General features: G+C 50.0%; 1 protein-coding gene and 1 long non-coding RNA gene across 15 annotated transcripts in view; one reads left to right on the forward strand and one right to left on the reverse strand.

The window, feature by feature from the left end:
* Positions 1 to 400: 400 nt before the first annotated feature.
* LOC144381414 (uncharacterized) lies at positions 401 to 27,801 on the reverse strand. Of its 5 annotated transcripts, none has more exons than XR_013446623.1 (4): positions 27,641 to 27,801; positions 4,235 to 4,342; positions 877 to 935; positions 401 to 618 (listed from the first exon to the last, which is right to left on the reverse strand). It is a non-coding gene; the product is annotated as an uncharacterized LOC144381414 (long non-coding RNA). The 5 variants fall into 5 exon arrangements; XR_013446626.1 differs by having other exon boundaries at positions 401 to 646; XR_013446624.1 differs by having other exon boundaries at positions 4,235 to 4,373.
* The window catches only part of FGFR1 (fibroblast growth factor receptor 1), a 47,501-nt gene continuing 33,959 nt past the window's right edge, over positions 14,437 to 27,978 (forward strand). For 4 of the 10 annotated variants that reach the window (XM_036109883.2, XM_036109888.2, XM_036109886.2 and 1 more), the window contains exons 1-2: positions 14,437 to 15,112; positions 22,794 to 22,972. In XM_036109883.2, the coding sequence (XP_035965776.1) occupies positions 22,882 to 22,972 (91 nt within the window). In that variant the 5' untranslated portion in view covers positions 14,437 to 15,112; positions 22,794 to 22,881. Of the gene's footprint in view, positions 15,113 to 15,299; positions 15,425 to 22,793; positions 22,973 to 23,387; positions 23,499 to 27,978 lie in introns of those variants that run through there. The other 6 variants (XM_036109892.2, XM_036109895.2, XM_036109896.2 and 3 more) reach the window with 4 other exon arrangements.

Raw genomic sequence — 27,978 nt, forward strand, 5'->3', positions numbered from 1 at the left:
AATTCGGTAGCCTGCCAGAGAGAGAAAGCTGGGCAGGTTCCAGAATATGAAGGAGCCTTACCCCCCTCTACCAGCATTTCTCTGACTTCGGGGGGGCTTCAAACTCCCTCCTCCATGTTCAGAAGTGTCAGAACATAGGTCCTTCCCAATGCAACCCCGTCCTGGGACTGCATATGTGGCCTCTTTAAGCTCTGGGGGTTGCTAGGAGTAGGGTTTCCTCTTTCACCTCCAGCTTTGCTTCAAGCATCCTTCCCTCCACCATCCACTTCCCTCCTACCTGTTCCAGTCTGCCATATTCTTCAATCCATCTGACCTTTACAGAATTCAGAACAGAGTGCATTGCATTGTTAGAGATAATAGGCCCAAGGGGGTGGAAAGCTAGAACAAAGAGAAGAAACGGTTTTTTCCCTCAGGAAGTTTAATTTAGATCAGGTGAGCACAAAGCTAAGCCACATAAATACAGAATTTATGAGCCAGTGAGCGTGGCACAAAGCACATCTAATGCAGGTCGGACCTGGGAGCACTGCTGAGTTCGAGTTTCGTTTCTCCTTCTCAGGGGTGACTTTGTGGAGGAGGCCAGCTCTCAGCGGTCATGAAGGGGAGTGCCAGGCGGCTGTCCTGTTTGTAAGGGGAGGCAAGGTGCACACTGCAAAGGAGCATATGTGGGGAGCCAGGGTCTGTGGCAGCGGGTTAGAAGAGAAGGACTGGGCTCCCCGTACCAGACCCAAAGAGAGAGGGGGAGATTTGACGGAAGGAGGCCATGGCACTTCCAGGGACCACACAGCGTTCCTCCCGCGTGCCATGGGCCCTTTTGCACAAAATCCCTACAGTGGGGAACATGAGGAAAACAGGCCCAGCAGGGCAGAGGCTGCTTACCTGCCACATGACCTTGGAGAAGTCCTTTGAGCTTGTAGGACCTCCGTTTTCTTACCGACCTGAGGAAGGGGTTGGATCTGAGCAAATGAGTCTTAAAACTTTGGATGAGTCCAGTTGACTCAAAGTTGACTAAAACTCTATATTACCCAATAAGAATATTTTTTAAACATCACCATCTACTCTCACCTTAAAAAGAAAGCACATTCCAGTACTAAAAAAGGTGTAGAGACACAATCTGAGAATACTAAGGAGAGTCCTTTAGAGAAATACAGAAAAACCCACTCCACGATCTTACTGTTCTTATTTCATTGCAGATTGTTGAGAGCTTCATCACAGAGGGAAACCAATTCCAGAATTTGGGAACTCATAGGTGACCCCAGAGGAGCTTCCTAGCTTCTAAGAGTCCACGATTAGAACCCCAACTGGGCAAATTACCTACCCTCCCTTTGACCCATGCTTGATGGTGTCCACAGCCTGAAGCTTAGCGATGCTTGAGAGTGTGCCGGACACTCTCTGAGCCGGTGATCCCTGACACATGCACTGCAAGATCTCATTCTCCTTTAGCCACCAATTTCCCCTTGTCTCCTGAGGCGCAAAGAGGGTTTCCTCTTCCTGGAGGACAGAGCCTCCAGGAAGCTTCCCCTGGAGGCTCTGTCACTGTGGTGGGTCCTGGTGGGGTGCTGGAGGCAGCAATTTGAGAGATGACTCCTCTCCTCCACTGGAAGCAGTAAGTCACTCAGGGGGAGAGCTGCATCTTGCTCATCTTGGACACCTGTTGCTGCAAGAGTACAGAAAGTCTTTCCATTGATAGGCCCCTGATTTAATTTCTGTACTCTGAGGTCCAGAGATTCTAGGGTCTACACAAATGAAATCAGTTCTACGTGAACAGTTTTAATAGACCCACCACCCCAAGGAGGCGACAGGCTCTGGAATTTAGCGTCCCATCAGCCAGGGGCGAGGGGGCTGCTCTGCTCTGGGGCTGCCATTCAGTAACAGACAATTCGGGGAGAAGCTCCCCCCACAGCCCCAGGAGCCTGAGCCCAGCAGACGGACAGATGCCCTGGCTACACAGACCGCGCTGGGATCGTCTGGCAGAACTGTTGTCTGGAGACAATGCAGCCCATGTGACAGGCCCTAATGAGTCCCTTCTGGAATCCCACAATGGCCAAGTGGCAGAGGCTCCCTGAATGGGTCTCTCTCTTCTCAGCAGTGTCTGGGCAGCAACCTCCTCTCTCATTCTCCTCCTGCATTTCTTGTCCCTCTCTTCCTTTTTTTTTTTTTTTAAATAGTATTGTTTATTTTATTTTATTTTATTAATTTGAGAGAGAGCAAGTGAGTGAGAGAGAGAGAGAGAGAAGCAGGCTCCCCGCTGAGCAGCGAGCTCGATGCAGGACTCGATCCCAAGACCCTGGGATCATGACCTGAGCTAAAGGCAGACACTAAACCCTACTGAGCCACCCAGGTACTCCACGGCCCTCTCTTCATTTCTTCCTTGTCATCTTTATCTTTTAACTACTTCAATTCTCCTGTTCCCTTTGGACTTCTTCCTGCTCTGCACCCCTCAGAACTCCGTCCTTTCTATCACACCTTCTTAGACACAAAATCACCCTTCCCTATGACATGTGGCCACCCTACTCCTAGATCTCATAGCTGAACAGCTATTCCTCCAGGCATGCACCCCATCCCCCTTCCCTACCACCCCAAACCCCAAGGAGACTGCTCTTAAAGCATGCTTTCCCTGCAGCTGGGAGTGTGGGAGAGTCAGTGAGCTTTAGTGATTGAAAATAAAAAGCACCTATAATGTAAGTTCATTATAAGTACTGCTGGTCCCCCCAAGTTATTTTAAAGTTCCCAGGCACCAGCAAGATGGCTTTTCTCTGCCATTAAGAATTGGAGAGGTCTGATCCAGAAGTTGCACAGGGGGGTACATTTACTCTCCTGCTCTCACTTCCTCGATTCGCAGCAAAAGGGGCCATGTGCTGTCATGTCTGACTCGGCCATGGGCATGAGGTCCCATTTAGGGTATCTCCTAGGGGAAGGCACCTACAGCCTGGCTGGCCAGCTTGGGGCTGCCAATGGGTCTGTAAGAAGCCCCACTGCTGGGGAGGGTCAGCCTCTGCCACCTCTGCCTTTTCTTCACCATTCACCCCTTAGCCTGCACTCCCCACCCCCACCCCACCTCTTAGGAACCAGAGCTGTGGAAAAAATCAGCCCTGATGAATGGGGATTATGGGGCTCTGTGTTTTACAAAACGTGGTCAGGAAATACTGAGGGTTCTCCTTAGTTCGCTAGTAGATTCCCTAGAGAAGGATAATGCAGTTGAGGAGGGACTGAAAGGGGTCTTCTGAAAGGAGACGAGCAGCAGGTTCTGTCCGGGAGGAGAGAGGTGAGGGAGAGGGCAGGAGCATTGTGGACACTCCATAAATCTTTAGCTTTACATCATTCATTTAAAACCTGGCTGTGAGGCACAAAGAGGACAATCTGAAGCCAGAGAGAGAGAGAGAGAGACTGCCAAGGAGTTTATTGAGAAAAAGGAATTTGAGAATCACCAATCTGTTTCACTACCCCTGATTGCTCACCATTTTTTCTCTGCCTCAATCACTTTCTTTGATATCTGTCTTCATAAACCTGCCTGGGTGCAGTGAGTGTATTTCAGGATGAAATGCTGAGTGGGTATGGGGGCAGATGATGACCATCAATGGTGGCAAGTGAGCATAAGGAGGGTAAAGGAAGCAGGAACCACCCACCCACCCCCAAGCCCCGCATCTTTAAACCCAAACTGGGTTAAATCTGAGTGATAGCCTTAGAATTGCTCAGTGGGGTTGCAAGCCTGCTACGCACCTCCCAAATGCCTGAAATTTAAGCTAGAGCATTGTTCAGGCCTTCTTGCCCCTTGGTGACTCCCGGCACACTGTACAGTAACTCAGGTAAAGACAGTCCACATTGAGCACCTACTGTGCGTTGGGTGCCAAGCACAGGGCTTTAGATGGATTGGTTTTTACGTCCTCACAACCCTATACATCCATTTTACAGTTGAGGAAGTTGAGGCCCAGAGAGGCGGCTAACCTTGCCAAGGTGACAAAATTAAAAATTCACCGGCTGGACAGACCAATGCTTACCTAGCCCCAGGGAAATACTGGAAAGTCAGTGAAGCAAAAGGCTAAGGAGGTCTCTGCTTATTCTGTATTTTTTATCAAGGCTAGAGAAAGTCTCATTTAGATCCTCCAACAGGCTTTAGAGCTGAAATAAAAGGCCACCTGAAGCAGAAACAGGAAAAGGAGGGCAGGCAGAGGGCATGACTGCTCAGCAGTCCCAGAACAAAGTGCCTTCAATCAGGGCCAGGGGCAACACAACCCACCATCTGGACAAAGTCGGGTGTGCATTTGTGGTCCCATGGGTTCCCAGCAATTCCTTTTCTGTCATCCATACTCTGGTTCTTGCTGCCACCAATACGCGATCATCTGATCTGGAAGGCAGAGAAGGTTGTGGAGGAGAATCTGCAGAAACAAACACTGTCAAATGTCCTGGCTCCCTTCCCGGAGCGTCAACATAAAAGCAGGAAGGAAGAAGTCCCACCTGAGGCCGCATCAGCGAGTCTGTCCGAGTCTCCCCTAAGCCGGCAGGAGAGGACTTTGTAGCCCCAGTGCTGATGGCCAGGGTGCTGCTGTGGAGGGACAGGCTTAGAGACAGACAGGGACACAAAGTAGGAGCTGAGCCCTTGTCTTCCTGAATTGTTCTCTTCCTGCCTGCCCCCCAATATTCAACTTTTTGCCACAACAAACATTCTGGGTTTTTTTTTAAGTTTTTTAAAAAAGATTTTATTTATTTATTTGACAGAGAGAGACACAGAGAGAGAGGGAACACAAGCAGGGGGAGTGGGAGAGGGAGAAGCAGGCTTCCTGCTGAGCAGGGAGCCTGATGTGGGGCTCGATCCCACCTGGGATCACAACCTGAGCCAAAGGCAGACCCCTAATGACTGAGCCACCCAGGCGCCCCTCGCTCTGGTTGTTTTAATCATGCTTCCTGCACTTATTTTTTTAAGTAGGCAGAGCTTGAACTCAGGACCTTGAGATCAAGACCTGAGCTGAGATCAAGAGTTGGACCCCTAACTGACTGAGCCACCCAGGTGCCCCCTGCTTACTGCATTGAAAACCTTGGTTTGGGGCGCCTGGGTGGCTCAGATGGTTAAGCGTCTGCCTTCGGCTCAGGTCATGATCTCAGGGTCCTGGGATCGAGTCCCACATCGGGCTCCCTGCTCCTTGGGAGTCTGCTTCTCCCTCTGCCTCTCTCTCTCTCTCTCTCTGTCTCTCATGAATAAATAAATAAAATCTTTAAAAAAAAAAAAAAAGAAAAGAAAACCTTGGTTTGGAGTCATAGTATGAAGCACAGTTCTACTTGGACAGCCAGGGACCGGAATTAGACTCCTGGAAAAGTAGGAGGCAGGGGCCGGGGGGTGCTTCTGAGACCTTTTATAGAGGTGAGGGAACGCCACAGCCAAACAAGTTTCTTGGTAAGGCTAAGCTGGCAGCGAAGTAAAAAATCAAGCCATTCCTCTCATCAGAATACTGCCCCTTGCTCCTCAAAACTTTGAAAGGCAGAAGGAGATGGAATTTTAAGTGGGCAGGGGTGGGGGGTATGGAAAAAGATGAAAATGAAAAATAAACTTAAAACATACCTAGCAGAAAGCACATTTGATTTGAAAGAGTCTTTCCATCTTAACTCTCTGTGGGCCTATTCATAACAGAGATATGGTTACTTAAAATACAGTCTCAGCACTGGCTGAGTTGAGTCTCCTTAAAAATGTCTTCCATGTTTTTCACTAGCCCCTGCTTCAGCCTCAACTCCTAATTCCTGCACAACACCTCCACAGGACCAGTTGAACTTGAGCAGAGTGATTCTGAAACCTAGTGACATCCCCAAGTGACACTGAGACTTGGGCCCACAGGTGTCAGATTGCAGCTCTTTTTTCCTACCACCCCCTCCTTAAACACACACACACACACAGTCACAACATCCTACAAGGCCGAACTGTTTTAGAAAAATGGCACCCCTATTGAATCAAGCAGATTAGTAACAATCAAGCAGATTAGTAACAAGTTCTCTTTAAAACACATGCTCAAACTGTTACAATTCTGTTTGGTGTGGTTTAAAGATTTTTTTTTTTATGATTGAATTTTTAAAGGAAGAGCGGTTTTAAATTCCCTTCTGGAGACACTGTTAATCAAGAACAGCCTCTTCTCCCAAAGTGAAATAGCCGGCAATGAAGGCTCTGGAATCAGATTGTCTGGATTTGCAGCCTTGCTTCCTTAACTGACCACTTGTGGGTCTATTGACTCCCTCTAAGCCTCAGTTTGCTCACCTGTGAAATGGGACCTAACAATTGTGTCTACCTCATTGTTGTGAGGTTTAAATGAGATGAGCTGTGTAAAAGCAAGGTGCCTGCTCACATCAAACATTCATTAAATATTAGCTATTGTAACCTAAAAACAAAACATTAAAAAAAAAAAAAGCCTCCAGCAGAGAGGTCAAATCTAACACAGCTAATGCTTCTTAGAAAATAAGCTCACATGTTTAGAAACCTATCGGAGTCAAACAAGTGGCTTTAGAAACACAACAGTGAATTATTAGCCTCTCTCTAGCCTGAGTAAGAAACTTCCTGGAAGGACTTAAGAAGACCCAGCACCTATCCAAATTGCTTTTTAGATAGACCTCAGAAATCCACCCCAACTGGGACACCTGGGGGGCTCAGTCAATGGAGCATACTACTCTTGATCTTGGGGTTGTGGGTTTGAGCCCCACATTGGTGAAGTTACTTAAAAATAAAACCTAAAAAAAGAAAAAGAAAAAGAAATCCACCCCACATGACTTAGCAAGGAAATGCCTATTGACCACCCCGCTTCAGCTGCTGCCCAAAGCCACGTATGGGCTACAGGGCATTATGGGAGAGGGCTGGGCTCCTGACTCAGGTGGGCCTCACACAGGTGTCTTGCACGGGCTCTGCATTGGCTGGCATGGAGGAAAGCAGGTTCAGAAAGACTAATAGTCAGAGGAATCGCCAGCCCTTCCTGAACCCAAAGCATTATCCAATCATCTGAGGTTTCCGAAGATCAGCTTCCATGTTGTCTCTCTCTCTCTCTCCTTAAATGAGGGGCCGTTCTGCAGGGTGGCTGGGCTTGGGGCCACTATGAGTGAGGAATAGGGATATCTTTTTTTTCCCGGCCTTCGCAATTCTTTGTTTTATTTATTTTTTTAATTCAATTTAATTAACATATAGTGTATTATTAGTTTCAGAGGTAGAATTTAGTGATTCACCAGTTGAATATAACACCCAGTGCTCATTCCATCAAGTGCCCTCCTTAATGCCCATCATCCAGTTACCCCATCCCCCCCACCCACCTCACCTCAGTTTGTTTCCTAGAGTTAAGAGTCTCTTATGGTTTGTCTCCCTCTCTGTCTTGTGAAGGCCCGAGAGTGGCTGCTTAAATATTGTCCAAATGGGGGGCGCCTGGCTGGCTCAGTCAGTAGAGCATATGACTCGATCATGGGGACATTAGTTTGAGCCCCACCTTGGGTGTAGAGATTACTTTAAAAAAAAAAAGAAAGACAAAAGAAAAATAATTTTTTTTAAAGATCTTATTTATTCATTTGAGAGAGAGAGCACGAGCAGGGGAGAGGGGCAGAGGGAGACAGAGAAGCAGACTCCCCACTGAGCAGGAAGCCTGACGCAGGGCTCGATGCAGGACCCTGATCCAACTCTTGGTTTCTGCTCAGGTCGTGATCTCATGGTTGTGAGACAGCCCCACATTGGGTTCCATGCTCAGCACAGAATCTGCTCGGGACCCTCTCTCCCTCTCCCTCTGCCCCTACCCCCGGCACTTGCTCTCTCTCTCTCTTTCTCTCAAATAATGAAATAAATATTTAAAAAAAACAAAAACTGTTGTCCAAGTGGACTTGCACCTAGCAGAGCAGTTCTCCATGATCTCTCTTTTCGCCCAAAGATAAAATTATATCACTCACTGTATGTTTGCTTGTTCTAAATACGTTGTTGTTATTCTGCTGATCATAGTAGTACATGGTCAGGACCAGGGTGCCTTTGAGCAAGCTGGAAGAAGGTACCACTTCCTTTGGGCAGATGGAAGTCTGCAGTAGCACACGGAATACCAGCCCTGAGCTACTCACACCCAGAACACGACCCACTCAGCGATACAGATAACTCTGTGAACATGCTCTTTGCGAAAAATTCAAATGATACAAAGTTATGTAAAAAAGCGTAAGCCTCCTGTAATCACATCCCAAAGAAAACCACTACTTTTTTTCCTTTTTTTTAAAGATTTTATTTATTTGAGAGAGAGAGAGAGCACACAAGCAGGGAGACAGGGAGAGGGGCAGAGGGAGAGGGAGAAGCAGACTGCCTGCTAAGCCGGGAACCCGATGAGGATCTTAATCCCAGGACCCTGAAGGCAGACGCTTAACCGACCGAGCCACCCAGGCGCCCTATGAAAACCACTATTAACAGTTTAATTAATAGACCTTTGCTTTGTTTAAAACAGAATAATGAAATTCAGTTAGGGAGGAAAAGTCTAGGTACACGATGAAATTTTTAGATAGTGCCAAAGGGCTTAGTCTAAAAGTCCACTTCCTACCCCTTGAACTCCTAGTCATTCAGTTTACCAGCTGTGTATGTGTGTGTTTCCTTCTAGGTAATCTACATATAGATAAGCATATATGTGTGTAAGTGTCTGCATATGGAAGTGTATGTGTGTGCCCATGTTTTTTTCCACAAGTGATCTCTTTTTTAAGAAATATATTTTATTTTTTAATTTTAAGTAGGCTCCACACTCAACATGGGGCTTGGACTCACAACCCTGAGGTCAAGAGTTGCAAGCTCTACCGACTGAGCCAGCCAGGTGCCCGGTAAGTGATCTCTCATATACACAATACAGAGCTTCTTGCTCTTTCCCCACCATATAAGTACTTATAAATCCATCTTTCCTTTTTTTTTTCATCTTATTCCTTTTAACAGATGTGCAATTTTGCATTTGATTTATTTTACCAAGTCCCTTATGGAACAGTCACATGGTAGACATGTACATTGTTTTCAGTGTTTTGTAGTCACAAATAATACTGCAAAGATTATCTTTGTATGTATGAGGTATATATATATATATATATATATATATATATGGTCTTTGTATACATATGCAAGGACATCTATCTACTCAATTCCCAGAAGAATTACCGAGTCAAAGAGTATGTAAAACATATACTGATTAAATGTTGATAAACATTATCAAATGACCCCCAAAGAGGCTATCAATCAGCACTCCTACCAACAGTGCTGCTTGTTTTTCCCACACCCTCACAAACACCTTTATCTTCTAGTCTTTTAAAATGCATATCTATCTTTTTTAACCTATCTGGGGGAACACGGTCTATTTTTAAATTCTCTTCCTCTCTGACCCAACCCACTCCAATATCACCAAAAGTTCTTAACAACCCAGGAGAAGTCATCTGCAACTTTGTTAGCATATCCTTGGATGGAATCCACTTCAAAGTTGAATCCTCAAATATCCCCGTCTAACCCTGCAACTTTGATCTTTGTCCCTAGGCAGGGCAGAGGCCTGAGGAACCGGGTCCTCTTACTCCTGGGGAGTCCTCAGAAATGCAAATTGTCCACTGTTCTGCTACTGCCCACCCGTCACCTCTCCGGTCCCCCAGCACAGTGCTTTGGATGAGCAGCTTTTACTGGAAGAGGGTTTGTAAGTTGGAGTCAGAAAGAGGGAAGATTTTAGGGAGCTCAGAAGAAAAGCAGAGGACAAAAGACCAGCTGGTTCTTAGTGAGCATTCTGAAGGGAGTCTGAGAGCTAGACAAGAGACTAATGCACTTAGGATCGCTGAGGTTTTATAAGTTTGGTTAGCTTTTACATATGTGTTCTTGCTGTTCTCTTCCTGTTTCACAGTAAAACCTACAGCAAAAGGGGCTGCTTATCTTATGAGGTCAGCAAGGAAGGGGAAGATTAGGGGGGGAAAATATATCCTTTTTTGCAGTCGGTCTTGGGGGACAGAGAATCTGAGGGTAGTGGTAACACCACAAAGATACCTGGAAAATGGGCTCCAAGAGAGGTGTCTTAAGCCACAGGAAAGCTCTGGAGCTCAATTATAGCCCCAGTGGCCCCCATTTATTGAGCACATACTATGTGCCAGGCACTGTGCCAAGTGCACTACACGCATTATCTCGTTTCATCCTTTCAACAGTTCTGTGAAGAACAGGTGCTATTCTTCATTACACTCATTACACCGCTGAGGAAACAGAACGGAGGTAAGGAACTTGCCCAAGATCACATAGCCAGAAAGAAGTGGCAGAATTGGGACCAAAACCCAGACCTATTTGATCCCAGAGGCCAAGTTCATCCCTCCAGGGCAAGATAATATAGAAGCTTCAACACCTCTGCATGTACTCTCCATGTAGCGGGGGTGCTCATCCCTGGTGGAAACAGCTGAGCCCTAAGATAACGAAACTCTCCCAGTCTTATCCTCCTCAATTATCCCAGATGAGTTTGTGTATTTTCAGGTGCTGTTTGTCATCTTTCAAGATTCAGGCATCACATCCCCTGAGTTCTCAGTCTCCTTTCCTGATCTCTCCTTCCCAAACACCCTGTAGGCACCCCTGGTATGGCACTTCTTGTAATGTCAGGTCTCCACCACAAGACTGGGTGCTCCCTGAGACTGTGCCCCCATCTCTCATCTTGGGATGCACTGTGCCTAGCACAGGGCCTGACACATGAGCCATGCCCCTCCCCACCCCAGTGCTCAGTGAATAAATGTTGCATTAGGGCCAGGCAAGCTGAGCCACCATTACTGCAAATTCCCTTTCCCACTCCCAGTTGGTAGGAGAGAGTGAAATGTTATTTACAAAAACACCAAGCCAAACAAGACCCTCCCTTCCCTGATATGCTGAAGCTGTGCTGAGAACAGCCAGGGGTCACCAAATGGCAGCCAGATGGTAACTGATGGCTGCTCCCTAACTCCAGGGGCCTGGGGCAAAAGGCTTGGCCGCCCACCTGCTCCCAGGGACCTGTGAACATCCACTTTGTAGGCAGAAACCCAGACGGTTCTTCGCTCCTCCTGATCCCATCCTGCATCCAGTCCTGGGAGCTGAGCCGCTGCTGGCTCCCTCCAGTCTGAGGGACTCCCAAAGCCGGCTGGAGCAGCTCTCTGGCCCAGCCTCGACCCACTATAGATGTTGCCTGCCTCCCCTAACTTCTTCTGTAACAGGGAGGTGTTAGCTCAGCAGCACCAGCCCAGTGTAGCTGGGGTGCTCATCCCTGGTGGAAACAGCTGAGCCCTAAGATAACGAAACTCTCTCGAATGGAGCAGGGGAGAGCTGGGGAAAGAAGAGGAGTTCCCTTGCCCGCGGAAGAACTCTGAGGCCACAAGGAGCTGGAGGAAGAAGGAAGGGATTTTCTGCAGTGTTCCGAAACAAAGAGAACCGATGGGGCTTTGGGGAGAGCTCCGTTTCCCTCCACTTCATTCAGCACCGTTTCCCTCCTCCCACAGATCCAGGAGGCAACAGGCCCCCAACTGGTTATCAGGTCCTCGAGCATGAGGGCCTTTGTCTCCTCCTCAGACATCTAGCTGCCCGGGCAAGGGGCCTACAAATCCTCCCTGACCCTCCCAGCTCTTTGTTATCTCGGAGGGAAGATTACATTTCTGTGTGGGGAGGCAAGGTGCCAGGAGTCCTCCAGCAGGACAGGGGCAGGCAGAGCTGCCGGCTGACCCCTGTTGCCTGGAGCCCCGCTCGGGGCTGCCCTGGGGACGCTCTCCCTTCAGTGGCCTGGGGTCTGTCCCGATGTGGAGGGTCTGCATTTGGGGGGGGGGGCGGTGCAGGGAGAGCAGCACGGAAGGGGAGTTGGACTGGAAGGATGAAAGCAGCCAGCTCTCAATTTTTCTGGAGCCATGTCCATGGTCTGGATGGCCCATTCGTTTTCTGGGTTTCTCGCCTTCTCCATTCTGCTTTCTTTGGCTGTTTCCTTGAGAACTGGAGGAAGGAGAACTATCAAGTTGGCCGCTTGCTTTCATTTTGGTTTCTTGCTAAACCTATAGAGAAATTTGGTCAGCAGCAGACAGGCATTTAGATCATTCTGTTTCAATCAAGGACACATCCTTCAGTCTCCTCTTTTGGGTTCAAGATACTCCTAAAATGCTCCCAAATCCAAAGAATAAAAGCGCTGGATTGAAAAACCCCTGTTTAGAAGACTCAGAGAGAGGAAGGGGGATATATTCCCTTTCAGTAATAGAGTGGGGAAAATAGTCGTTGGATGTTAACATAAACACTGGATTCTCCATGGCTTGACTTCCCAGTTCTGTTCCCTCCAATTGCATTTCTCCTTTGGTAACCCGGGTTGCTACTCTCATCAAACCCACCACCAACAAATATATACGAAACACCTCCTGAGCAGCGTCCTGAGCTAGTCACAGAGATGGGGTCCTTGCCCTGGTATAGTCTGGAAACTAATTAGAGAGAAAGAGTTTAAAAAAAAAAAAAAAGATGACTAACAAAGTTAAGTATCAGATCAATGGGATAGACCAGAAGGTTGGAAGAGTTCCAGCGACTGTCAGGGCTGGGAGTGGCAGGGAAGGCCTCTTTAAGGGAGAAGTGCATGAGTTTGGCCTTCTTACATGTCTGGAATGAAATGAGGAAGGCGTGGAGTGCCTGGGTGGCTCAGTTGGTTAAGCATCAGACTCTTGATCTCAGCTCAGGTCTTAAACTCAGGGTCGTGAGTTCAAGCCCCCTATTTGGGCTCCACACTGGACATAAAACCTACTTAGAAAAAATGAAGAAGGCCCAATGGGGAAGCAGCTTATATGGGAGGATAAACATATCCTGATCAGGAGCTATAAGGTTTAAAGATGAGGGGGTTAGGCTTGTAGGGGGAATAACCCTATAACCATGGCTGAAGTTCATATATTCTGCAAATATGTGACTTCCTGCTTTTTATTTAGTTTTTAATTTACTCAACCATTCAACAAACATTTATTGAGTATTTATTCTGCTCAGTCAATAAACAGCTATTGAGCTCCTACTATGTGAATGACACTGTGGTGGTCACTATTCTTTCACTTGCTGGTCAAATAGAGAAATAACTTAGACCATAACCTTAAATTTGAGAGGGGAGGCTAATCTCATTCAGTATTCCAGCTTCCACAAGCTTGAGGGGTTTGTGGGGTGGCGATGAGGTATAGGCCCTACCTTCACTTACATAGTGACTTTTTACAAAAGATTTTATTTGCTTATTTGAGAGAGAGAGAGCACAAGGCGGGGTGGGGGGCAGAGGGAGAGAATCCCAGACTCCCCACTGACCACAGAGCCTGACCTGGGGCTCGATCTCAGAACCCTGAGATTGACCGTGAGCCGGAAGTCAGATGCTTAACCAACTAAGCCACCCAGAGGCCCCTCCATAGTGACTTCTATTTGTGTAATACTTTAGTGCACTGACATCCATTATTTTATTGACAATCCTTTGAGGGAGTCTCAACTGGGGGGGGGGGGCGGGGATAGGTTAAAAAAAAAATCTTGATTTTTTTCAGATGTATGACTTGTCCAAAATCAAACAGTTCATAAGTAAGGGACCAGAATGGAGGTATCTTTCATACCCTACCAATGGTGCCAACCTGGCACCCTGGGAGCCTCAGAAAAAATAGACTCTTGGTCCTGGCACAGCCTGATACCTTAGGTCTGCGCAGGTCCAAGAATTTGTATTTTTTACAAGTTCCCCAGAGGACTCATGTGCATTTGGATTAGGGAACCACTAGAGTATAGTGGCGGGATCCAGAGGAAAGGGCATTTTAGCCACTTTTCCTCAGGTTTCACCGAACCTTTTCCTCGGGTACTCTCGGGTGGGTTCTGATTAATTTCCAAACCAACAACACGCCCAACTCCCACCACTCACTCTTTTGCTTCCTAAAATTCACTGCAGGTTGAAGACTTCTGGAGGCCCAGAATGGTGCTGCCGAATTCACAGGGCCCCGCTTCCCATAGACCACAAAACCTAAACTCTGCGGCTGGGGAACCGTGAGATGCAAGGGAAGGATCTGAAGAGGGGGTAGACCGTCTCATGAATAAAAACAGCTTGTATTCATTGAGTGTTAACTATGTGGCAGGCCCTCCCTTCATCCTCAACTCTATATGAAAAGCACTATTATCCTCTTGAAAACAGACTTAGAGCGAGAAGAATCATTTCTCCGAGGCACACAGTCAGTGCGACTCCAAGGCCGGTGCTAGCACGTACAAACTCGGGACGACAGCGTCTCCCTACCTCACCCTCCAAACCGCTCATGTGTCCACCGCCTGAAATTCGGGCGCCCTCCTGGCGGGGCTCAGATGCGGGGGCACGCGCGCCCAGGGAGACCAGACTGCAGGAAAGCAGTGGCAGAGCGCCGCGCCGCTCAGCCCGCTCCCCCTTCTCGGGGGCCGTGGCCGGGAACTACAAGGCCCAGCAGGCAGCAGCAGGGGGAGGAGGAGGGGGTGGGACTAGCGCGGGTGCGAGTGAGAGAGCGAGCCCTTGCGCCTCGCCGGCGCACAGCGCTCGGAGCGCTCCTGCGGCCACTGGTGCGGCGGCCGGGGCAGCGGGCGGCGGCGAGCCGGAGCCCGAACTCTGGTCCAGCCGCAGCGCGCGGAGGAGCCCGGGCTGTGCCCGCAGCTGGGCGGCAACGTCCCGACTGGACCGAGACTCCGCTTAGCGCATTGCGGCGACCTCGCCTTCCCCGGCCGCGAGCGCGCGCCGCAGCTGGAAAAGCCGCGGAGACCGAGGACTTTTCGCCGGTCCGAGGAGCGCCCCGCGGGCGCACCGTCCTAGTGCTGCAGTCGGGCACGCCGTGGCGCCGGGGTCCCCGCAGGGCGATGGAGCCCGGTCTGCGAGAAGCGTGAGGCGCCGCCGCCCGGTTCCGGAGAGGGGGGCCACAGGGTCTGGAGACCCCGGGCGGCGGACGGGAGCCCTCCCCCCCCCCCCGCCCCGCCTCCGGGGCACCAGCTTCGGCTCCATTGTTCCCGCCCGGGCTGGAGGCGCTGAGCACCGAGCGCCACCGGGAGTCGAGCGCCGGCCGCGGGACTCTCGCGGCCCCGCCAGGACCCCAGCGGAGCCCGGGGGCGGCGGGCCGGACCTGGGGACGCGGGCGCCCGCCCGCCCGCACACGCCACGGCGGACTCTCCAGAGGCGGAACCGCAGCGCCGAGTGAGGTAAGAGCCGCGGCGCCCGCAGATCCGGGGCGGGCTTGGCGTCCCGAGCGGCCCCCGGCGCCGGAGCCTCCCGGCTGCGTGCTTCCCCCGCCGCAGCCCAGTCGGGTCCGGCGCCTCCTTCCACTCGTTACCCGCCCCCCTCCACCTCCCGATTCCCTCCCCAGCGCTTTGCGCCCCCCTTTTGTCTCCCCTCCCAGCTCCCCGCTCGCGTCGCCTTCTGCGCCCCCTCCCCGCGCTCGTCCCGCCGCTCCTCCTGCCGCCCAACTTTTCCGCCAACTCGCGCCGGGGAGCTGGCGAGGCGGCGGCTCCGCGGTGAGTCCTGGGAGGGACAGAGCCGGGGCGAAGGCGGCGGCGGCCCTCGGTTTCCTCGAACTGGGGAGGGAGGGGGGAGTGGGCAGCGAGATGGGGTTGTGTGTGTGTGTGTGTTGCATTCCAGTCCATCTCTTTTTAGTCCGCTAGTGGGGACTCACCCCAATTCCGCAGGTAGCTTTGAGAACCCGGGGTATTTCTAAGTCCTTTTCCCCCTCCGGGAAAGTCTGGGGTCGAGGTTGGGGTGGGTGGATAGGGGCATGAAGAGGGAAGGCAGTGAAGGGGTAGGTTAGCTTCTCCTGGAATAGGTTTTAAGGAGGTGTCGTCACCAAATGGCCGAATCTGCTATACAGGAGAGCGAGAAAGGAATTCCCTTTTCCTGAGGGGGTTATCTTCTACTTAGTCGATCTCCGAAAGGGTCGGAAGTTTGTGGAAGGGAGGGCGCCCAGCGGGTGATGTTAAGCCCCATTATGGGGTCGGAGGGAGGGGAACGTTCAGTTCCAATCTGGTTCTAGGAGGTGGGGGAAGGGATGAGGGTTTTGCCCGGTGCGGTTCACTCGGCAGCGCTGCATGTTGCTTCTCTGGCTCAGACCCTCTGCCCACCCCGCTCCCGCCTCCCGTTATGTTTGGGGTTGGGAACAGAGGAACCCTCGTTTGCAGAGGAATTTATTGACATTGTGGATGGAGTTCATTTAACACACATCCTATGAAGGCAGCCAGACACCTTCGGGCGGGGGTGGAGGGGGTGGCGGTGGTGAGGCTTGCTTCTCCTTTCTGGGCCCAGAAACTGTTGGCCCACCAAAAAAATTACTGCGGTGTCTTTCTCCCCCAACACTTTTTTCCCCCATTTTCCAGATGTAGCAGCCGCATCTGGTTCCGTTTCACCCCACACCGCAGCCACATTAACATCCCTTTCCCTCCCTTCCCCCTCACCCAAATTAAAACTGGGATTGTTCAACTTGTCCTTCCCACCTCCCTCTTTCACATTTTCCGATACTTGGAGATGAGGCGTTGGGATTTGGGGAGAAAAGAAAGTTACCCTGGATCGCAAGTTATTTAGGATCTGATGGGGGCGGTGCTTTCTAGATTGTGCCGGAAAAAGGCATGGTAGGAGATGGGGCCACGATTTTAGGGGGGTGGCGCTTGCGAACGGGTCATCTGCTGGAGGTGACCTCTTTGGCCATGGGTTTGACCCAGAACTGGCCCTGACGGAAGTTTCTGGAACGAAAGCATTGCCTTTTCCGTCCCTTCAGTGGTAGCTGGAGCAGCCCGAGCGTCTGACCCTGCCCGGAGCCCGCCGTCGGGTCTCTGGCCGCCCGGTGGTGGCGTCACGCGTCCCTTTTCCACCCTCCCTGGAGCGAGCCCGGGGCGCAGCTGCGGGGGGCATGTGAGGGGGGCGGATGCCGTTGCTGCCAGGGGCTCTCCCTGTGCGTGTTAAAGGATTTACGTGGGCTGCAGCCCCTGGAAACTAAAGTGGGACATTTTGCTTCTTAACGGCTATAGATTTGAAAGCGAGCGTTGGATTGTTGAGGGGTTTTGTGGGTTTTGTGTGTGTGTGGGTTTGTTTTTTTTTTTTGTAATATCCTTTGAGGTAGGCAAGCACCCTATGGTCCAAAGTTGCAGGAGGGTGGGGAGAGTTGGTCGCCCTCACCCTCTCTTTTCCGTCTCTTTCAAATTGAAAACACTTCTCTGGTTTCCTCCTTTGGGCGGTAGTTTTGGAGGCTGTAATGAAATCGCACTTTCTCTAGACATGGTAATTAAGGTGACTGTTTCCTCCGCAGATGTGCCCTGCCCTTTGCACCTCCGGACCAGCGCTTTTTTTGGAGTCCTGTCTAAACTGTAGAACCTTAGCCTTGAGACTGTTTAGCAGAAAGTGGCCATTTTCCCTGTTGGCCCAGGCTCCCGGTTTCCTCTCTGAGGCTTTAAAAGCTGAGTAGCAGGGCCCCGTGGGACGTGTCTCGGTCTAGCTAATTACCCCCAAGCCTGGGTCATCTCCCTTCCTTTCAGGGACCAAGAGAGAGCCATTGCCCACTGTCTGTCCTGACAGCCTGCCTCTCTAATGACTTGTTTACATATTTCCCTCCAGTTGGTTGGGAGAGGCTCCAGGGCTGCCGCTGACCCCTAGAGGAGCACAGGGTGTTTGGGGATGGGGAGGTTGCTGGGGCCTGGCTCCAGCTGGGATGGTTATGTACTGCATCAGTGACGAGCTCCTTGAAATATCTGTTGCATTCAGTCTTAGTCATCACCAAGTGTCAGCTTTTTAATGAGGGCCATCCGGGTGGAGAGCCACTTGGACATGTGTGCTTTCACTGCCTGCTTTTACTGTGCCTGTCCAAAGGCCCATTTTGTAGGCATTTTCACGAGTGGGATTTGGGCCAGAGTGGGCACCACTAATTTTGGTTCCAAAGTAGACAGCCTTGGGTGCTTCTTTTCCTTTGGCCTCTGGCCATAAAGGATGTTAGGAAGTTCCAAAAGAATAGCAAGTGAAGCAAAAGCACAGGAAGAAATGGAGTTAGGAGCGTGGCAGATGCTATTATTGTCCCACCTGTCTTGAGGGAGATTAGAGTCCATCCAGGCATCCCTACGCCTGAGCTGGCTTTAGCCCTGTTGGACTCCAGAGGGCAGGTAGAGCGCGTTGAACATGGAGTAGGCAGACTCCAGCCATGGTGACCCAAGGAAAATCCATGGGTTTTTGCTTTTAGTTGTATGCTTTGTGTTTGGGGTGTTGTCCTGAAAAGGGGCTCCTAAAATAGGAGATTTGCTCCTGTGGGCTTGGGCTGTTAGCAGCCAGCTTCTCCAAACACGCTCTTCTTTGCCTCCATTTTTTAAATCTTTTCATCAAAATGGCTGTTAGGTAGAGCTTCCTGGGAAAGTTTGAGCCTGTTGCTGCTGGAGGCAAAGGAGGTAGAATTGATTCCAATGTCTTGTTCTGAAAAAGCCTCATCCCTTGAGATGAGTTTAATTTCCTCTTGGGAAATTTGTCTTGCATTTGCTTTCTAAGAGCTTTGTCCAAGGTCTGAACGCACCAGGGACTCCTGGGAGTCCAGATGTGGAGCTTTAGAGAAGACTCTGGTGTTTCCAGAGAGGATTAAGTACCAGACTTGGGCTAGGATATTTGCTTTCCCCCTCCTAAGGTTGCATCGACCTGAAGCAGAGATTCTCTCCTCACCACCACTCCTCCTTGCAATTAAAGAAGATATATTTGGTCGTCCCCACCCCCCAAGTAAATAGTTGTCATCTGGGTGAACAACTCCACGAAAAGGGTGGTAGCCTACCAGTCCATTTTGTCTTCAAGAGCAACGTTTCCCAGAGTATGGTGGAGCAGTTGGTGTTTCACTTATTTATTATTTTTTGGTACACCTCACTCCCGAGGACATTTGGATACCTTTTTTCTTTTTTTTTTTTAACAAAGATTTAAAATTTAAAAATTAATGGGGCGCTTGGGTGGCTCAGTCGTTAAGCGTCTGCCTTCGGCTCAGGTCATGATCCCAGGGTCCTGGGATCGAGCCCCGCATCGGGCTCCCTGCTCCGCAGGAAGCCTGCTTCTCCCTCTCCCATTCCCCCTGCTTGTATTCCCTCTCTCGCTGTGTCTCTCTCTGTCAAATAAATAAATAAAATCTTTTAAAAAAAATAAAATAAAATAAAATTTAAAAATTAGTAAGTCTTATTCCTGTCCAAAGAAATGAATGTTTTGGTGTTGACTTCCTCAATTCTGAAGAATCAAAATGTTTAGAAGATGTCTCATTTGCAAGAGTATCTGTATCAGTTTCTTTTGAATCAGCCTTTCTTTCATTCACTTATTCATCCAGTTAACAAATGGGTCAGCATCTGCTGTGTACATTGTGGGTGCTAAGTGTATTAGCGGAAGTTAGTCAGGCACAGACCCTGCTTCTTAAGGAGCTTGCGATCCCATGGTGCTTAGGAAACACAGAGGAATGAGAGCCTCGGGGAGAAAGCCCAAAGACTTGTGGAAGAGGGAGCTTTTTAAAATTAAATTAAATTAAATTTGTTTGTTTATTTATTTATTTGGGGTGGGACTCGGAGAATAAGAAAGCTTGGCCCATTAAGGATGGAGGAAGGACAAAGAAGAGGGCAGAACATGGAGATTGCCTAAGGTCATGCTGTCCCATAGAAATAGAACATGAGCCACATGTAATCTTAGATTTTCTAGTAGCCACTTTTTGAAATTAAGTAAAAAAGCAGGTGGAATTCACTTTTATTAATTGGTTGAGATTTTAATGATCTATTTGATTCAGCCCCATACATCTAAAATGCTGTCATTTGAACATGTAACCAATATAAAAAAATATTGATGAGCTACTTTACCTTCTTTTTTTCACACCCAAGTTTTCGAAGTCTGGTGTGTATGTCCCATGTCTAGCACATCCTGATTCACATTAGCCACATTCCAAGAACTCAGTAGCCACAAGTGGCTAGTGGCCACTGTCTGGGACCCCTAGGTCTAGAGTACAGGGTTTGAAGATGGGTAGTGAGAAATATCTTTGTAAAGGTAGGAAGTTCGAGTCCTCCTGCCACCAGTTACCAAAGCCTCCTGAGAGTGTTGTCAAGGAGTGACTCAGAGCACAATGTTTATAATTCTTTCATGGATTAGTACTCAGAGAGGAGAGGGCAGGCACTTTCACCCATGCTGCCCATTTGATCCTCTTAACCACCTGTGATGGAGGCTCAGCAGCCATCCTCCTCTGACAAGTGGGAAAGCAGAGAGGTTGTGTTCCCCCCCGCCAGTGCCCCGTGAGGACCTCTGTGCCCAGGTGGAGTGGGGCTTCAAGTCCCTGGAGACCTGCTGGGTATGGGAGAGGCTCAGCGTGGAGCCAGCTGCAGGGTCCCTGAGGAAGCTCCCTAGGACACCTGCAAGGCTACAGGTCACATCTGTCCAGTAGTGAAGGAAGGAGACTGTCCCTCCGGGATTTTAAGAATTCATTAATTAGTAGGAGGAGGAGAAGGTGTGGTGAAGGAGAAGGTGGCAGTTCCAAGGGTCCCAGACAGTATGTGGATTGGTGGTTTGGGTCACTGTTTTCTGTCGGTTTGTGGGGTGGGGCCCTGTCTGCCCACTGACCTCATTCCCGGAGCTGGTGCTAGGAGGCTGGGTTTTCTTGACATCCTTTGTTTTACAAATGTGAGCCTTGAGGCCCAGAGGGAAGGAGAGAAAGAGACTTCTGCACCTTTCGGAGGGTGATGAGCTGGAGAGAAGCAGCCAGATTAGTTTGAAGTACCCTGCTAGCAGAGCCGAGAGAGCACATTCTGCAACCAGCCCACAGCTGTGGGCAAGTGGGAAGGCTTTTCGGGGGACAGAGTGGCTGAGTGGTGGTGGAGGCTGCCTGTCTGTTACATTGAAAGCCAGCCTAATCGCCTCGGGATGATACCACCTTTTCCCACTGGATACGGAAGATTCATTCATTACCCTGGCAGTTTCTCTGGGACTTGGGTTCTTTAGCTAGGTGTACCTTTCTGGGTGACAGGCCTGCATCTTTGGTTTGGGGTATTTTGGGGACATAGTGAGATGTGGAATGTGGTTTAGAGATGTCCTCTAGCAAGCATCGCGTCTGTCCCGGGCCACGGATCGTGCCCCTTCCTGTGTCCTAGCTGGCACATCTGTGATCTGCTTCCAAGAGTCTACTCCCAACCAGAGGAGTTGAGGCACTCCCATCTCTGGAGTTACCTTGGATCTGTCCGTGTCTACTTGGTTTCTTTATGGCACAGGGATGTTCTTTGGAGAAAACGAGCTTGCACCAGATAGAGCCGGATTCCAGCACCTCGATTTGCTTCCTTGCGCCCTGTCCTTTTGCCTCAAAACGGGTGATGAGAGTCCTGGTGCTTTTGCCTACCGGCTACATGGCCTTGAGCAAAGTACTTGACTGCTTGCAGGCTTGGTTTCTCCACTGCTTAAAGGGGAATTAATAATTCCTACCCCCACAAGGTTATAGCGAGGAAGAAATGAAGATTTATAGGTATAAATTTTACCTAGTACCTGCTTGACACGTAGCAGGTATTCAGTAAATATTCTGTCTCTTCAAATCCCTTCCCTAAATTTAGAAAATTGACAGAGAAATGTTTATTTCTCCTGTGATTTGAAATCATTAAAAATGGTAGTAAAGCCTTGGGAGGGAGCTAGCGGGGGCACATGCATACTCCCGCTGGCAAGCACATGTGAACGAAGCCAAGAATCTGGGGGGTTTTTGCCAAACGGGACTGACTCACTCATGGGGACTGACTCACGAGGGGCCCTGTCTGGCTCCGGGGAGGCAGGGCTGAAGGACCACATTAGGGCATGTTCCGGGGAAATGGATTCTCTAAATAACTTGGATGGTTCCCTGGAGCCTTTCGGACAAAAGCCACCTGGAAGATGGAGATGTCACCCCTACCTAGCCCAAACAGGGCCCCAAAAGTCTTATCATTTGGTCAGTGCTTAGCAGCAACAATCCTGTTCCTTAAGACCCTCGGGGGTTATTTTAAATGTTATTACCACACCAGACCTCAGAAGGGTAAAGGGCTGCAGTCCGTGCTTTTTTGAGTGGGCCCTGGCAAGGACCTTTGATTCTTCAGTATGACCTTTTTGGCTCTACTTCTGGATTCATTTCCGCTGGACATGAGCTGTCACCTTTCAGTGTTGGGGAGGAGGGCTGCATCCACGTCATGGTTCTGTACTCTGAGGCCCTTTATAAGTTGGGGAGAGTTGTGTTCTAGCCGCACGGGAAGTTGATAGGACCAGAGATCCCTGTGATGCATGTAGTTTTAGAGACCAAAAGAAAGAACCCAAGAGACCACTTATTTCAGCTCCCTGGCTGCATAGGTCCGAAGAGGGTCAGCAGGGTGCTTGGCTCCTGTTTCCTAGTCCTTGATTTGTTCCAGAATTCTTCACCTTCTTTACCCCTCACCAAAGGGCTGGTCTGCCCTAGAGGAAGTGCAGTCTGTCCTGGGAGAGTCACCAGCCCACTCAGGCCTCCTGCAGCCACCCCCCCCCCCCCATGCTCTGGAGCCCTGGCCCACAAAGTGGCAGAACTCTTTGGGACTTTCATGAGCCTCTTCACTTTCCCAGCACACACGATCTCGGGGCTTATGCCTTGGAGGACTTCGTGACAATTTTCCCAACAAGGCTTGCGTGTAGCCCACGCTCAGGAAGTAGTTGTAGAGCTGAATTGAAGCACTGTTTGGTCTAATGAAGGCCTGTAACCCCGAATTCAATTTGGGGACAGGACCACAGTTCTCTCCTTTGTGCCTTAAGAAGCAAGTTACTGCTTTCAGCACCCTTCTGGACAGGGTGACTATGTGCCATGCTTTCACTTCTTTTCCTCCTTGCCTCCCCACCACCCATGCAGACCTTCCTAACTGTTTGGTTGTTTCTTTTCCCTAGAGTCAGCTTGAAAAGGAAGATCAAGCTCAAGACGGAGTCTCCATGGAGGTGTGGAGCCTGGTCACCGACCTCTAACAGCAGAACTGGGATGTGGAGCTGGAAGTGTCTCCTCTTCTGGGCTGTGCTGGTCACAGCCGCGCTCTGCACTGCTAGGCCGGCCCCGACCTTGCCTGAACAAGGTAAGCTGTGGGCTGCGGGGCCAGTCTGGCCTCCTGGGCCTCAGAAACATAGCACACTAGGACAGAAGTCATGTGTTGACTGAGAGGCTTCCACAATACCTGGTCTGGTTTGGGCCTGGCTATAAACACACCCAACTCCAGCAGAGGTTGGGATCACAAAGGCTGGTGACATCCATCTGTCAGAGATGACATGCTTAGGGTGGGTTTATGCTTTTCTCTTCCTGAAAAAGAACTTCTGATTGGGACCCAAGAGCTGGCTCCCTAAACTAGATGATGTATAAAATGGGGCACAAGTGACCTATGAATTTGTTTGTTTAGAACCTGGATCAGAGGATGTTGAAAGATGTGGGAGCTTGATAAAGACGTCTGGCTTCTTGAAAATTGTTCCAGAGACCCATCTTCTGTGAGGGCTGACAGTCATGGCCAAGGGCGTGCCATTTTTCCTTCCTTGACCATGTCCGAGCATGTCTGTTTGGAGGCCTGCTGAGCAGTTTGCTTTGGAGCTGCACCACTGGAGGGATTTCAGGTAGATGGAGAGTGGAGAGCCAGGGAGCATTATGGTGCATGGGCGCTGGTGGAGATCTATGGCTTGTTGGAAATTCAGAGATTATTAGTAATGGGAAGGACTTGCTCATGGGATTTACTGGAGTTGTGAAAATACTTCATGGAGATTACAGGTACAACACACTTTCAGGGGTCTGTGAGAACCCTCTGTGAGAACTCACTGCTGCCAAAGGGTCGTGTGGCTTGTGACCCAGCGGCTGATCACATCAATAGAGAAGGTTGGTGGGCAGTGGGTGAGAGACTCAGGTGAGCACGTGACGTAGTGGCTGAGCCTAAAGGGCCACCTGTCTCAGCTGTCAGGACCCGATTGAATGATAAATCATGAGTGAGCATATTTGTCCACTCGGATGGTGATAGAGAGGGCACATGAGACTTTCTGGAAGGTGCACTTGACTAGAGCAGGCAGATTAACGTTGCCTTCAGTAACGGAACTGAACGTCAGATCTGAGCTAGAACATGCCAGAGACCCAAAGTGGGAGAGAGCGTCTCTACCCACAGGGAGTTTATTGTCAGGGAGGCAGGTGCAGAGGTAACTAAGTACAAGGTAGACCGAGTTTAGACCACACAGTGGAGTCATAGCAACACAGTGGGAACGCAGAGGAAGAGGAGAGCAGAGAGCGGCTGGCATGGGTCTAGAGGGGGTAGGTGGGGGTTTGTTTGGAAGAGAGGAATGAAGGGCATTCCAGGCAGACTAGCATGAGTGAGGGTACTGAGGCCGCATGTATAAGGTGTATACAGAACGACTTGCCTGGTGAGCAGGTGGTGGTGGGAAGTAACACCTAGGGAAATTGGGCTGTTAGCATATGGAAGGCCTGGACACCCTGCTAAAGTAAACTATACTGGAATCTCAAAAAATTCTGAGCAGGTAGTGGTGTGATCGAGCTTGCAGAAAATCAGCCTGGCAGTTGAATTTGGATGGATGGGAGGAAGACATCTATGTTTGAATCCTGCTCTGCCATTTCATATCTGCATTACTTGCTTTGACACATTACCCCAGCACACTAAGCCTTAGTTTGCTCATCTTTAAAATGGTGACGATAATAAAGCCTGAAATGAGGTCATTCAGATAAAGCACCTACAGGTGAAGTTTTGGTAGTTAGGACGGCTGCTCCCACAGTTGCCAGACAGACGTTTGTTTTGAATGTCCAGCTAGCGGGAGGAACCAGGATGTGGGGCAGGAGATTGTAAAGGAAGGAAAACTAGCAGACACTATAGAAATAGAACCTATGGGTGTAGAATCAGATAGGTTGTTGTAGAATCAGAAATAGAATCAGTAGGTTGGCTGTCAACTCTGGGTGACTAGAGACAGAGACAGAATGACATCAGAGTAAAAGGAATGAGTTAGGGCAGGAGGTTTGTAGGGAGTAGAGATTTGGATCAGCCACAGTGTAGACCATAACAAGAGTCCAAAAAGCCAGGACGGCTTGGATGAGGTTTGAGAATATGAATTTACAATGGGCCCTAAAGTACTTTTTTTTTTCTTTTAAACTTTCTCTAACAAGCTCTTTTGCACCTGAGACATGGAGGGTGGAGAGAGTGAATGGTGCGGGTCTCAGGCCTGGGCACCCGTACTCAGGAAGGAGATGGCCGAGCGTACAAGGCTAGGAATTTCAGGGTGGGGTGGGTGAGGTTCGTGGAAGCCATGGTAGTGGATCCAGACGGAGAAGGAAGGCCAGGCAGTGATGGAGGGTGGAACCGGGAGCCTGAAGGTCTTGACGTGGAGGAGGCATAGGCCAGGAGCGGCAGGGAGGGCACAGGGGAGGTTGAGGGGGCTATTGGGAGGCTCTGCAGCAGTGAAGACTGAAGTTAGACCACCATTTTTTTTTTTTAATCAACTTAACTGAGGTATAATTTACGTTCTGGAAAAAACGTTGATTTTTAAGGATACGGTTCAGTGTGTTTTGATAAACGTAACGTCCGATGTCAGTACTATCCCAGTCCAGAGAGGGAACATTTTCGTCACCTGCACAACTTCCCTCTTGCCCTTTGCACTCAGTCAAGTGCTGCACAGATCTACTTACGGTCACTATGGACCAGGTTTGCCTCTTCTAGAATTTCATATAATGGCATTACGTGGCAAATGTGTAGCCATTCACCTGTTGATGGCCATTTGGGTTAATGGTTTTGGTTTTTATTAATAAAACTCCTGTGAATATCTGTGTATAAGTCTTGTATGGGCCTAAGGTTTGCTCAGTTGCCTTGGTTTTGATTTTGGCACCCCTTCTTGCTGTTGACCCTTGGGAACGTTCCTCTGTATGGAACGTATATAAAATATAATGCTAATGAGCATCCGCTCCCAGGATCCTTGTGGCTATCAAATAAGAGTATATGCAACGCTCTTAGAACAGTGCCTGGCGCATGGTCTGTGAGCAGTAAATGGCAGTTGTGGGTACTTTGTCCTGAAGACACCACATGGGGAGGGCCTTGCCGTTCCCTGCATGGCATGGGTTGCCTTAGGATGCAGATGTGGAAATCCACTGCACTCAGAGGACAAGTCCCCTGGTGCAGGGTGGCCCTTCACAGAGCTTATCCCTCCTGAGCTTTGTGATGGCAAAACCCATGCCCCACAGTCTTCAGAGAACTGCTGGGAAGTCACAAGGGAAAATCTGCCTCTGTGCTTTGTAAACCATAAGGTACCTCACAAATGTAAAGTATCACCGTATAGTCTTGGCCCTGCTGATTATTAAATAATAATGCTGCTATTGTCCTCAGAAAAGACTATAATCTGTGTATAAAGGGTTTGTCCAAAAGTTTAAACCCAAAACTCTGCTCCCATGGAGAGCTTTTCCCCTTTAGAAAGGCGTTGCTGTGAGAGAGAGAGAGAGAGAGAGAGAGAGTGTGTGTGTGTTGGGAGCCTTTTCCCCTTTAGAAAGGCCTTGCTGTAAGTGTGTGTGTGTGTGTGTGTGTGTGTGTGTGTGTGTGTGTGTGTTGGGAGCCCCTCCCCCAGTCTGCAAATGCTCCTGAGGGAGTGGGGAGGGCCTGGAGTTTCTGGCTGTCCTTGGAAAGTTGATTTAATAAGGGTTCCAGGAAAACCAGCCTCCCTCTGTCCCGCCCTCTCCTTTCCTTTCTCTAGTTTGGGATCTTAAAGAAGCAAAGCTTGTTTCAGATCAAGTCTTGAGGAAGGGGAGGGAGTTGGATGGATGGATGGAACCTGGGTCGTGGGCCGAGGGGCAGAATGCCCCTTTAGAAAGATAAGCACCAACTTGAAAGACATTTTGAACTTGAGAAGGGTTGTGTCTGTGTCTTTTTCTCTCCTTTAGAATAAGACTGGGAAAAGCGAATGGCTGAATCCAAAACTGGTTGTGAGGCTGCTTCTTGCAATTGGGGGTGGGAGTCCTGGAACATGGGTTAAACACCCCAGACCCCTTGGTCAAGGGGGACAGTATGAGGCTTGCAGTCCCAAAATACTTGCCTGCATACTCAGAAACCTGCAACTAATAAGCGATTTAATGGGCTGGGGTTTTACAGCTCCTCCCACCTACCCAGATTTGAAGGAGTCTGGTGGCCGGTCGAAGGGGGAGAGGTTAGACTTAATGGAAAAGCCGCACGTTTCCATTTCTGGCTGCAAGCCCCCTTGGTGCTGATGCCGGGAGCCACAAAGCGAGGCTTTGTCCGTGTTCCACGGAAACCTGCGCGCACGGCGGGAGACGCTACAGGCAGTGCCAGAGACATGGCCCCGGCTTCAGGTGGTAGGGCCCTGGCCACCCCAGGCCGCCCCCCGAGGGTCCCACAGCGGTCTTGGGCCCCAAGGGGTATGCATTTCAGCCTGGGTGCACGGGGAGCTGCAAATAGGTAGCGGGGGGTCTCCCACTGCCAGCCTCAGATGGGCTGCAGAGATCAGTGTGGCCAGAGGACCCGCGGCTGGTGGCTGTCCTGGGAACACGTCCAGGGGCGCTCCTCTGCCCCATCTGCCCCCACCAGAATTTCTTCTTGTGAAAAGAAGCTGTTTACTTTGAATGCACACTGGATGGTCAAGAGGAGTTTCTTCACCCCCTGCCAGGAGGCAAGTGGAGTGACGTGGAGCCAAAGGTGTTGGGTGACCCACTTGTGGACAAGGGTGGAGGATTTTTTAGGTCAGTCGAAATCTGCAGGGTGCTTACTTACCAGGTTTCCCCAGAGGATCCGCTCGGCCCCGTGTCCTCTTCCCCAGAGGCTGGAGGCTAGAGTGCTTTTGACAGGGTGTGTTTGCCAGTGTTCCCGGAGCTGCACTGAGCGGGGTGGGGGTAGGGAGGACCCAGGGCTCGGCCGGCTTGTGAGAGAATGTGAAGGAGGAGCGCTCACGTGTCTGCTGGACCACACTGGGCAAGTGCGGCAAAGCCACTCCAGGGCTGTGTTCTTGGCTCTGGCGTCTGCATTGCTACACTATTAGCTTCACTGATTTTCCACTCTGGCTTTGCCAGCCAGCTCCCCGAAGTCAGGGAGGAGGAATTTCTCAGGGAAGA

This window comes from Halichoerus grypus, chromosome 3 (assembly GCF_964656455.1).
Source record: "Halichoerus grypus chromosome 3, mHalGry1.hap1.1, whole genome shotgun sequence".
In the NCBI taxonomy this organism is placed as follows: domain Eukaryota; kingdom Metazoa; phylum Chordata; class Mammalia; order Carnivora; family Phocidae; genus Halichoerus; species Halichoerus grypus.